General features: G+C 35.7%; 1 protein-coding gene across 19 annotated transcripts in view; it reads left to right on the top strand.

The window, feature by feature from the left end:
- Positions 1–12,777, top strand: part of map4k3a (mitogen-activated protein kinase kinase kinase kinase 3a) — a 143,532-nt gene that overhangs the window by 91,938 nt on the left and 38,817 nt on the right. For all 19 annotated transcript variants that reach the window (XM_073916889.1, XM_073916888.1, XM_073916884.1 and 16 more), the window contains one exon: positions 9,031–9,089. In XM_073916889.1, the coding sequence (XP_073772990.1) occupies positions 9,031–9,089 (59 nt within the window). The remainder of the gene's footprint in view (positions 1–9,030; positions 9,090–12,777) is intronic.

Raw genomic sequence — 12,777 nt, 5'->3', positions numbered from 1 at the left:
ATGGAGAGAGAATTTAGGGTTAGACAGACAGAATGGATGTTGAGTAGGGTGAGTGAATGGGGGAAAAACAAGGAGAGAGAGAGAGAGAGGGAGGAAATAAAGAGTCTGAAGTGCCTGTTCGTGTCCCTCAGGGACGGTTAAACCAAAGTGCTCTGCAGGTCTGAGTGAGGGGGAAAGCATTGCCTCAGCAAGCAACACTTTGCGCAACAAACCCAGCACACGCAGCCTGTTTGAGGGATCAGCTAATTCTGCAGCCAACAAACAAACCTCACTGTTCACCGCTCCCTTTAACACCGATTTATTGTGCACACCTACTATGATGCTGGATTACGATTGGCTCTCTTTCTTGTCTCTGCTTTCTTAGCGAATTGTGATTCATCTCTATTTGCATCTCTTTAGCTGCCTTTGAACTCAGAACAGTGTTGCATTGTGTTTGTGGATCTCACACACAGCTGTCATGAGTGGCCTGATAATGACAGAGGGGCTCTCATGCTTCATTTCATATCCTTCAAAGTGTACAGCATTTCAGATAGCGTTTTTTGCTTTATTAGTGGTTAGATTGGATTCTGAAGAATTGAATTGAAGTATATCTGCTTAATGCACAACATGAAAGAATTGAATTAAATACACAAATGACATTACCCCTAATTCTTAATTAGTTCTCTTTTATGTAAACTAAAGTTTTTTTGTTTGTTAGTTTTTTCCTTTATTTGTATACCAAGTACAGATGTCATTATTTATACAAAGATTTAAATATATATAAACCCACTTCAAAAGCCCAAAATACACTCCCTAATATATTGACAGTAATAATAATAATAATAGTAAAAACACAGGGAAAAAATAGAAATAAATTGCAAAATGGTATAAAATATGACTGTATACAATAAATAAATAGACAACAATAATGAGTGTTACATTCAGGGACAGTGCTGTGCTATTTTACAATGGTAGGCTAGCATAGACTAAGCGTGAGGGTCTGGACAGAGAGAGAAAGGGGAAAGTACAGTTAGATACAAGATAAGTCACATCATTATTTCCCAGGAAGTACATTTATAGCAGAGAAATATAATTTATATATATATATATATATATATATATATATATATATATATATATATATATATATATATATATATATATATATATATATATATATATATGAGCAATATCACACGAGTAGCAGTGCAATATGGCTGTATATCGGCACTGGTGGGAGGGGTGCACTGTGCCCCCCACCAGTGCCGATATAGAGCCATATCGCACTGTTACGAGTGTGATATTGCGTTTATACAACAACATCAAACATGGAGAGTCTCATAAACCCTTTTGTATGATTAACTACTTTCTTCCGCGTTGGATTCAAATCATAAGCTGACAGTTAAGCAGTTGAGCAAGCATCTTTTAAACTTTAGATCTGTAGTGTCTGCTTTTTGCTGGTTGTATGTGGGCAGAGTAATACACAAATGGCAAAGAGGCTGTACGTGTGCTGATATTACTCAAATATATTACGGCTATCGGCCAATCAGATTCAAGAACCAGACAGAACTGTTGTATAAATATACATATATATATATACAGTTGAAGTCAGAATTATTAGCCCCCCTGTTTATTTTCTTCCCCAATTTCTGTTTAACAGAGAGAAGATTCTTAGCACATTTCTAAACCTAATAGTTTTAATACCTCATCTCTAATAACCAATTTATTTTATCTTTGCCATGATGACAGAAAATAACTAGATATTTTTCAAGACACTTCTATACATCTTAAAGTGACATTTTAAGCCTTAACTAGGTTAATTAGGTTAACTAGGCAGGTTAGGGTAATTAGGCAAGGTATAGCAATTGTTTGTTCTGTAGACTATCTAAAAAAAACATACAACTTAAAGGGGCTAATAACTTTGACCTCAAAACGGGTTTTAAAAAATTATAAACTGCTTTTATTCTAGCCGAAATAAAACAAGCAAATGTCTGCAAACAAATATGAAATGTATCTCAATTATAATAACTATACGGTAATAAATTTTTAATAATATTTATTTTCAACATGCATGATCTTTGTTTTAGTTGTAAGATAGCAGTAGCAACAAAACAGTATAGATATAGTTTATATTTTTAACATTGTATATTTGTCAGTTTTAAAAATGTCTTTAAAAAATTTGTGACGACATTTATTATATTTATATATATATATATATATATATATATATATATATATATATATATATATATATATATATATATATATATATATTATATGGAACTCTATGAAAAAAAAATTAAAGTGCACTGAGACTGTGGATACTTATGCTTTTGGCCTTTTGTTGGATAGTTTTATTGCATTTTTATTGGATAGTGCTACTGCATAGTGACTGGGAATTAATATAGCATGATGCTCCATAGTTTGGCAAGTTTTTAAAAAGCCTCACACGGTCGCGTCTGTGCAAAGAAGCGTTTTTTCCTTTTTCATCTCTTTGCGTTTTTTGAGGCTTTCTTGAGTGACACCTCATCCATCTGGTCTGAAGCCCACGCACTGTGGAGCCGCAGCCAATCACACGCTGGAAACCGGTGTCTTTGACTGCGAATGAAGAAAGCAAAAGCAGGAGGATGAAAGAAGGCGGTGACAGAAGCAGTGAAGCGGAGAGTCTGGATCTTCTCTTAGCTTTTACTCTTCCAGCCTTTCTCTCTCCATCACTCTTACTGAAAAGCTTCCCATCAGCAGAAAGGCAGCCAGCGAATGAGGATATGACAGTTTGCTGTGTAAAGGAAATTTGGTTTGTTAATCTGTGGGGCAAAATCAATGAGGTTTTGCATGGCTGAAAGCTGTATTCCAGAGAGAGAGGATGGGGAAATGAGAGAGAGAGAAAGTGAGATGGAGGTGTGGAAGCACCAGAGAGACAGAAAAATTAAAGAATCAGTTTGAGAGAAAAAAGCTTCTCAGGTTTAATTATCAGTCACCTGAATATTATAGCAAATCCTCTGCCAGAACTTGAATGGATAAAGCTCTGCGGCCAACTTAACTTTATTTCTTCTTATTATTATTATTAAATGCATTTCTAGTTTTTAATTAATACATCAGTGAATTGTATATTGACATGTATATAATGTAAGCATATTGACATTTATTTCATTCACATTCTCATTTTTAAAGCTTATTATCAGTATAATTAAATTTTAGTTGCAGTAATTTGCAAAAGAACTTATTCTTATAAATGTAACATTGTACAATTTTTACTAAATTAGTAATATCAATAGTAATAATATTAATAATAATAAAGCAGCAATTTTCTTCATACTAACTGAAAAATTAAATGTAATAAAAAATGTCAAAAGCAGTTTTGTTTATGTACAGGGTGTCTGCAGGGGCCTTAAAAAGTATTAAAAGCTAATACGCCAATGTCCAGAAATTTAAGGCTCTTAAAAATTATAAAAACTCTTAAATGCTGTTTTGCAAGGATTTAAATTTTATATCATTATTTATTATGCAGTGTATGGTTGCATGCTAAAGTTTGCCTGAAGTAAATCTGCGAATATCAGAATGCTGTGTAATTTATGAAAACCAATCCTGCTAGATTTGACATCATACTGCTTTGTTTACTGTAGTAATCAAGGCAACTCAATTTTTTTCTGCAGCTCTTTAGGCACCAACCAGCTGAATTAGCTAGATTTCATAGATTTTTATTTAGTTTATGAATAATATTTTAGTTTTGGATTCTGTACTACATTTATATTTAGTAAATATACTGCAAGTTAAAATCTCGCTTGTGTTTCTGGTTGAAACCTAAAGTGGTAAGGTCTTAAAATGTTAGAAAGAGTCTTTAAAAAAAGTCTTAAAAGGTATTGAATTCCTGTATATAGCCTGTATGTAGATATTTGTATTTGTTTGTATAATTTGACATTTTATAAAGTCTTAATATTCTTATAATATTTTTTTGATCTATTTATTATTGCAGTAACAGTTTTTACAGATTGAACAATGTGAACTGTAGTCAAACTATAGGTTTAATAGCCTGCGGGTTACACCATCAACTTAATAATTATTATATATATTTATATATAATAAAAAATATTAATATAATATACTGTAAATATAAAGCCACGTTAACTAATTAATTTCTTTATGTATATATCCAGAAAACTAATCACCTTATTGATTATATGAAAACACAGAAAAAGTATTCGGTTGTTTTAGGTTATTCCAAATAGCAAAACAATAGTAAGAAAGAGTTGAAAATAAGGCCTGTTTATTAGGCACAAAGGCAGCCTGCTGCATGCTGAGGAGAAGCGCTGGTGAGCGCTACATCCCCCTGGCTGGGTGGGGATGTGATCTTTGGGCAAAACAGAGTACAGGTAAGCCCTGAGAACATATAACATTTTACGCAAGAGGTGCCATAGCAATAATTGCAAATAGAAATGATCTAAATTACAGCTAAGAAGGAAAAAGAGCTCCAAAACGAAAGATAATTAATGAAATCAGACCTGGCCAGTGGCACATTTCGTAAGTGTAAGTAAAAGGCTGTCTCATTGTTTTCTCTAGCTTGCAAATTATGTATTTAATTGTGTTTTGTTACTTGTAACCGCTTGTACTGTAATGTTATCGGGTTAACTCTTTATATTCTCATATCGCATCTAATGCCACGTTGAAAACGCGACGCGTGCTGCTTTGTTTACGGATTTAAATGCTTTTGAGAGCTAGTGGTCCACTGCCGTTTGTCGTTGCTATGGCCACCGTCAGATGTTCCTACACACGTGGATTAATACTGAAAGTGTGTCATAGTTAAGAATAGAGCAATGTGCTGGTGTTTGTCTACACTGCTTTTGGTGGTAAGGTGTCTGAATAACACTGTTGAGTAAGTTTTGCTCTGAAGTGTGTTTCGGGCGTCCGCTGCGATCGGATCCTATACCAATGTTGGGGACCCGGGGGCTTGACAAACAGCGCTGGCCATTTGTCTCGCGCTGGGCATTTGTCTCATGCTAAACACAGTCGACCAATCAAAACAGGCTGTCATCAGTCCAATCAGCGCAGATTAGCTTCACGCTAAGGAGGGGTTTGGGAACAAATGAATCACTGAACGATTCATATGGGAGTCGCTGGGAAAATTAGGTAAAAATAATTGCAGATTATAAGACCCTGAAAGGGTTTTTTGACCTTGCATGCATATCAGTATGTTGTTGGAGACCCTTATAACCGAAATATGACCCTTTTTCATGTATAATATGGGCTTAATTTTTTTTTCAATACACTTTAATTTGTAAAAACAAATATCAAGTTAACTTAATGCCTTCATGTTGTTCCATCAAAAATTGATTGTGTGGAGCTCAAGAATTTTTTACAGTGTATCCCTTTAAAAGAACATTTATTTTAAGTTCTAGCATTATTTTACAGTATAAGGACATTTGTTTTAGGTCATAGAGAAATATTAGGGTCATCGAAAAAGTCAAAAGCAGTAAATAAAGGTAACTCTGCACTGTTGATTAAACACACATTATAATTTTTTACCTGTAGTATATTCTTCAAGGAATGCAAAAACTATTTGCAAAACCAAAAATTACAAGGAACATTTATCCTTAGAGATGTAAGAGGGTTATTGGAAGAAATAGTTTTGTTGTATACTAGCTCTGTTGCTTGGAATGTATTACCTCCTAGGAGTATTAAAGTGATTCAAGATGATATTTTTTTTAGAAGAAAATATTTTATCAATAAAGGTGAGAATATGTTTGCAGTGCGTTGAGCTGATGTTGTTTGCAATCCATTTATGATTAAATTTTATTTCTTTTAATTTTACCTTTGTAAACTATAAAATCATGGGTCTCTTCACAGTTTTTGTCTCATTTTGTGAGCCAATTGACAACAGTTGTTCGCTCCCCTCTTTTTCCCCTGCTCTGCCGGCCATGGCCACTCCTCCCTCTGCTCACAGAGCTCCATGCCCATCATGAAGCATTTTTTTTTTTTTAATCTGAGAGACCAAAAGAGGGGGGTTTGATGGAACTTTAAATAAATACATGGACATGAGGGAATACAGATAGGGCAAGTCAGTGTGGTTATCTCTTCTTTTCCTATTTGATTCAGTAAATTGCTAAAATCTAAATTTTAAAATTAAACTATAAATAGGCCTGGTCCTCTTATAGTCCTGCTAACTCCAAGCTGAATTATCCTTGTTTACTTTTTCAGCTGGTCATCATGACGTGTTAAGATGATGTTAGCTCATTTTCTAGCTTCCATTCTGAGATTTAATTATTTACTGTAAACGCATTATCTCCACACACTGAGGGGAGTGTTGCAATTGTGGACATTGACAGCACTTTACAGACAGGCATTAGGTTGAAAACAAGTCCTGAAATGTTTCTCTCAACACACTTTTTGAATGTGTGAGGTACTGTATTTAATAGATACTGCCTCGGTTTGATGATTCCATTAATTCATGAGCACCAAGCTATTTCCAGTCATTGCCTGCTTGAATGATCATATTGGCGAGTGGGAGGAGAGATCGCACATGGTCCCATCCACCCACAATGCTCTAATTAAGAGTACAACATTGTGAGCCGTTTGAATTGATTTCTTTTCCAGCAGTCTTGTGCAACCAACATTTATAATTGTATTTCAGTACAAAAAGTCAGAACTTAAGATATTAATGGGACAGTTCAGCTAAATGTTAGAATGGGCTATTCATTTACTGATTTACTTTATTTTCATCTCCATTAGAAGATTAAAGGGATAGTTCTCTCAAAACTGAAAATTTACTTGTCATTCAGGCTCAACCCCAATTCTATTTTTGTACCCCTACCCCTTCCCTTTGGCCCTTGAAACAGAGTGTGATGGGGAAGGGCCTCAAAATTTACCCCTTAGAACTGGGACAGCACTACTACACCTGCACACGTCATCGTATGTCATTGCAATTTCTTGCTTCATATGAGATCGACGATTGGGACTGCTGTAGGTTTTCCAGTTGAGTTATTTTTTTTAGTATTTATCTTCAGGAAATCACTGAAGGCAACAATATTATGTTATCATAACGATATAATGCGGCAATAAGATCATAACTGTACTGTGCATTTACACCATGGTCATATTCATCTATATTAACACACAAAAACAACATTCTTGTTCTTATCTATCTAGAGAACTGGTACACCCCTACCCCTTCATGTGAACGTGTAAAACGAGCGGTGGGGGTAACGGGAAGGGCTAAGGGGTAGAATTGGGATTGGGCCTTCGTCTCCCACTTGTCACAAACCTGTTTTAGCTGAAAACATTTTGAAGAAAGCTGACCATTGACTTCCATAAGAATAGTTTTTTATCAACTATTAAAGTCAACAAAGATTAGGAGCAAACTGGAGTGAATAGTAGGTTTAATTTTTGGATGAACTATCCCTTTAAAGACTAATTTAGGTGAAATTGTGGCTCTTTGTGATCTCTAAATACTTTGAGAGTCAAAAAACATATACAGGGTAAATACATTTAAAACACGTGGCTCCTATTGTGTGTAGCGAAACAAGGAGCCTGTGTGAAAAAACTGAATATTGTTTGCAACACTATTACCTTTAAGGGCCCAATCATACACCCGGCGCAATAAGGTACAAGATGTGTATAGCGTGATTTGTTGCTATTTTCAGACCAGCGCAACCTTAATTTTTATGTTATCCACCCACCAGGTTGTTTAAATAACAAATCCATTTGCAGCACTTTGTGGACTCATGACTGTGCCATTGAGCAACTAAAAGCTGGTCTCAAATCCAGTTTTCAGTTTATTTATGACAATATGCATTTGTATAATGTTTTTGTTATTCGCTGCATTATTTATTATATGCATATTTATATTTCTTTTTATTAAAAACAAGTTTAGATTTGTCCACCTATTGGGTTCTGGAGACGTTCTGCATGCATGATCATAAGGGACATAAGGACACGTGTTTGGATGTAACTCAGTTTTTTAACCACACTTCTTTATTATTGTTCATTTATTGGATTGCTGGAAATTAGAATTGAATTTAGAAATAATTTTAAAACAAATCTTTGCGCTTAACAAATGAAATTAAATATGTAGGCTAATGGATGTTTTCAGTGAAGTACATACAGCACCGTTTCCTTAAATACGAAAGTAAAGGAGTAAAAGTAAAGTAAAAAGGCTGAACTGAGGAGGCCATGGCACAACACAACTGACTCTTAAAGGGAATGGGAGATGAGACTCTGATTGTTTTACTGCATGTTATGCTCAAAACACACCCATAACTCTTTGAGAGATGAAGCACATCCCCTGTTAGACCATGTGCTGGGGCGCAGAGCATATTTTTCTGTTTTTAAAATAGCAAATATGGATTCGGACACACCCTTTATGCTTTTTGTGCCATGCACTTTGCGCCTAGATCATTAAAATAGAGCCCTAAAAGTCCAAGACATTTTTTCGACACATGGCTTTCTTTCTTTCTTTTTTTTTTTTTGTTGCCACCAAAAGATAATTTGCAATGTGTCTCTGTGTGTGTGTGTGTGTGTGTGTGTGTGTGTGTGTGTGTGTGTGTGTGTGTGTGTGTGTTTTATACTTTTGCTTTGTTAATGCCATTTCTGTGTTAAACCCCACTGACTTTCACTAAACAACTTAATCATTCCTAATAATATATATTTTATGATTTAAGATCACACAAATGTAAACATCTAATAACAACTTACAAGCTTAAGAAAGAAATCACAGATAATTGTGTCAAGATGTGTGTTTGCTTGCTGATGTAGATCTAATATAATGTTCATGTCATCATCTCTTTCATCATTTTCCCTCACTAATAAACCATGAAAGTGTACAACTGTAATGTTGCCGCATGTGTGGATTAATAGTAAGCACTAATTTCATAATGCCCTAGAGTTCATATCTGATGTGCCAACACCATGTCATGCAGGACTTTCCATTCATTTTTATGTATCTTTTGACATGTGCATGAATGCAGCCAAGTCCCTGTCTAAACATCTTTATTTTGCATATTTCTTTTATTATTGAAGATTAAGTTATGGTCTTTGTGACTTCTGTTCTCTTTATTTTAGGATTTGCAGATGGATTATGAACAGGGATCCCCTAAAGGCTCCATCTTGGGAGGAAATAAGTAAGTTTTGTTAAATAAAAACAAAGCTTTGCCATTGCATCCAAAAAACAGGATTTGGAAAAATTAAGAATTGTTCGAAATGTAGATCAAAAACAATTATGGCAAGACAAACTTTAAAGCTGGCTTAAGAAAGCCTGGTAAAACTTTTAGCTTTTAATAATGAATATAAGTTTAATAAATCATCTCATCTCATACAAGGATGTTTTGCCAAATATGTGCCAAGGTTTAGCATGGTTTTTAATTATAATTTAATGTGTTTTTGTTACATTGTCATTTAAGAATCTGCTGTCATGTTTTAGCATATGACTAGCATGTTTGTAGCTCATTGTTAGCATGATCTACCATGTCAGTACTATGTTCTAGCTAGCCTTTAACATAATTTAGCATGTTGTTACCATAGTTTACGGTCTGATGAATTAATAGACAACACAATCTATTACTTGTGGTAACACATTGTCAGCAGGTTTGAGCAAGTTGCTTACATGTGTCATTTAGCAAGCATTGTTAACAATTTAGCATTTTGTTGTCAAGACAGACAGACAGACAGACAGACAGACAGACAGACAGACAGACAGACAGACAGACAGACAGACAGACAGACAGACAGACAGACAGACAGACAGACAGACAGACAGATAGATAGATAGATAGATAGATAGATAGATAGATACCAGTTATTACCATGTTTTAGCTTCTTGTTAGCATGTTTTGTACCCTGTTTTAGCATGTCACTCGTATATATATTTCTACAGTACATAAAGCACAAAGAGTCTGAAAATATGGTTTTAACACTACATCGTGTTTTCAGCTTAAATTCATATTTCCTGTCATTTTGTAGCATATGACTAGCATGTTTGTAGCTCATCATTAGCATGATCTACCATCTTGGTGCCATGTTCTAGCTAGTCTTTAACATAATTTAGCATGTTGTTATCATAGTTTACGGTCTGATGAATTAATAGACAACACAATTACTTGTGGTAACATTGTCTGCAGGTTTTAGCATGTTGCTTACCAGCAAGCAGCAAGCATTGTTAACAATTTAGCATTTTGTTGTCATGACAGACAGACAGACAGACAGACAGACAGACAGACAGATAGATAGATAGATAGACAGACAAATAGATAGATAGATAGATAGATAGATAGATAGATAGATAGATAGATAGATAGATAGATAGATAGATAGATAGATAGATAGATAGATAGATAGATAGATAGATAGATAGATAGATAGATAGATAGATAGATAGGTTTTTACCAGTTGTTACCATGTTTTAGCTTCTTGTTAGCATGTTTTGTCACATTTGTACCCTGTTTTAGCATGTCACTCGCATATATATTTCTACAGTACATTAATAAAGCACAAAGAGTCTGAAAATATTGTTTTAACACTACATTATTGTTTTCAGCTTAAATTCAAATATCCTGTCATGTTGTAGCATATGACTAGCATGTGTGTAGCTCAATGTTAGCATGATCTACCATGTTAGTGCCATGTTCTAGCTAGTCTTTAACATAATTTAGCATGTTGCTGTCATAGTTTATGGTCTGAAAACAGTTTAAAATGGATCAACTAACAGACATCACAATCTATTAGTTGTTAACACATTGTCAGCAGGTTTTAGCAATTTGTTAACATGTGTCAGATACATCATTGTGTTTCCAGCTTACATTAAGTTAAATTGTATGTCAAACAGTTTTGTTAATGTTTGGCGTTCCCTGTTTTACAAGAGAGTTCATTTAAAGTTCAGAGAGACGCTTCAGATTCTCGTATATTCATTTAGCTGAAATCTGACATTCCTGTCTCACCTCTGCGACACTTTCTGTTTCAGGTAGCTTGCGAATTATCTACATGACTGTCGTTTCTCTCTAATACGCACACAACCTTGCGCCTTGTTGACAGTGTTTGCCATATAGTGAACAGAAGGTCGAGTACACCAGATGGAGTGCCAGTGAAACCGCTCGCTCTGTGTTTGTGTGAGCGCCTGCGCATGTGCTCAGAGGTGTTGCTCTCCCGCTCATCAACAGATGGGTCCAGAGCTCTATGAGAGACACCCGTTCAGCATTTATGAGCTCTCATACATGCTTGTACAATCAGACCCATGCATGGCTGCACCAATCAGCCTGTTAGCAGCCTGTTTGATTCATTATTGAAAGTGTAACTGGAACATTGAAGTAGTATTATCTGCATAAATGGATATTAAAGGGCACCTATCGTAAAAAATCTACTTTTCAAGCTGTTTGGACAGACATGTGTGTAAGTATAGTGTATAGACCAATATATTGGGTTGATATAAACACACCCAGTGCTTTTTTTTTTTTTTTTTTTTTTTTCAATTTAACAACATAAAAACGATGGACCAATTGGAGTGATTTTCAGAGCGACAGCAACTTGACGTAGGAGTGCGGTCCCCCCGCCCACCAATATTGATTGACAGGTGCACGTCACCTAATCCTCAGTTTGTCGTTTCACGTCCGCTATTTTCAGCGCCAGTCAAAGCGAAATCACTAAAGGAACATCCTTGCTCTGTTTTTAGATGCAAGGCTCATTGGGCTCAACACAAGATCAATATTCTCCACATTATCGCTCTAATCGAAATTATTGGTTGTATCTTTAGGTAGGTTTGCAAACGTGTACTTTTTATTGCTTTAAACTTCAGCCGTTTGCATTTCTCACTTTCACAGAAGCTCTCTGTGATCTTAACTAGGTGCAGCTGGAAAAGTGCAAGCACGTTACCTCATGTGCGTGTCTCTCCATTGGAAATAAAATAACAAACTTGCCTGCAAGTCGCACACTAGAAACTCCGCTCATGCATTTTGGAATTCTGGTTGGGTGTTTCTTTCGTGGTGCACGCGGGGGCGCTTCAAGTCTTGGGGCACCGTTGTGTGTGCCCTGATGGAAACCTGTGTTTAGAGTTCTAAAATGCATGGCGCGACGATTCGGGACACTTCATGTTTCTGCCGCGCCACAGAGAGTGTCTGGTATGCCGTGTCGCGGCGCATCCGGTGCCTCAGTCAAAGTTAATTCAGTGTGCGTGGTTATTAGTCTCGGTGTACAAGCTCAGCACTTGAAACTAGCACACAGTTGGCTGTTAAACTATACAAAGACACAAATGATTTTGTACTCTCTGGTTGGTCTGTGTCCAAATCGTACATGTACGGCTGAATGCTGATCCTCTCACTCCCGCTCCTTCTCTCAGTCTGCCTGTCTGTTGCAAACAGAGAGCGGGTGAGCTCTTGGTTCCGCCCCCTTGTTACGTTAGGCGGGAAGCTGAAACAAATTTTCATGTGAAGCAACACTCCCCTAAAACAGCGAGCTGTGTACATGACTCCAACATGACACTTTGTAACACATTATAATTAAAAAATCTGAACTGTGTTTTAAACTGAACCTAAACTGGCACACTCAGAGGAACCTTAATACTAAAGAACAATGTACAATGAATACAGACATGTAATTTCGCACTGGTTGCCAGGTGCACTGTACTTTATATAACAATAAATATCAACAAGCGTTAATTTAGTTCTTTTAGCAAGTTGCTTGAAGTTATTAGCACCTTCTACAAAGTTGCTGAAGGATCTAAATAAAGATTGTGATCTTGATTCAAACACCCACACAATCTTATTCCTAAATTAACAGGATTAGCATGTTAACTAGAATCCAACAATATGGCAATTTTTCAGA

Source organism: Danio rerio, chromosome 11, assembly GCF_049306965.1.
Source record: "Danio rerio strain Tuebingen ecotype United States chromosome 11, GRCz12tu, whole genome shotgun sequence".
Taxonomy (NCBI): Eukaryota; Metazoa; Chordata; class Actinopteri; order Cypriniformes; family Danionidae; genus Danio; species Danio rerio.
Note: the sequence above shows the minus strand (reverse complement) of the source record. Positions and strands in the feature narration are given on the sequence as shown.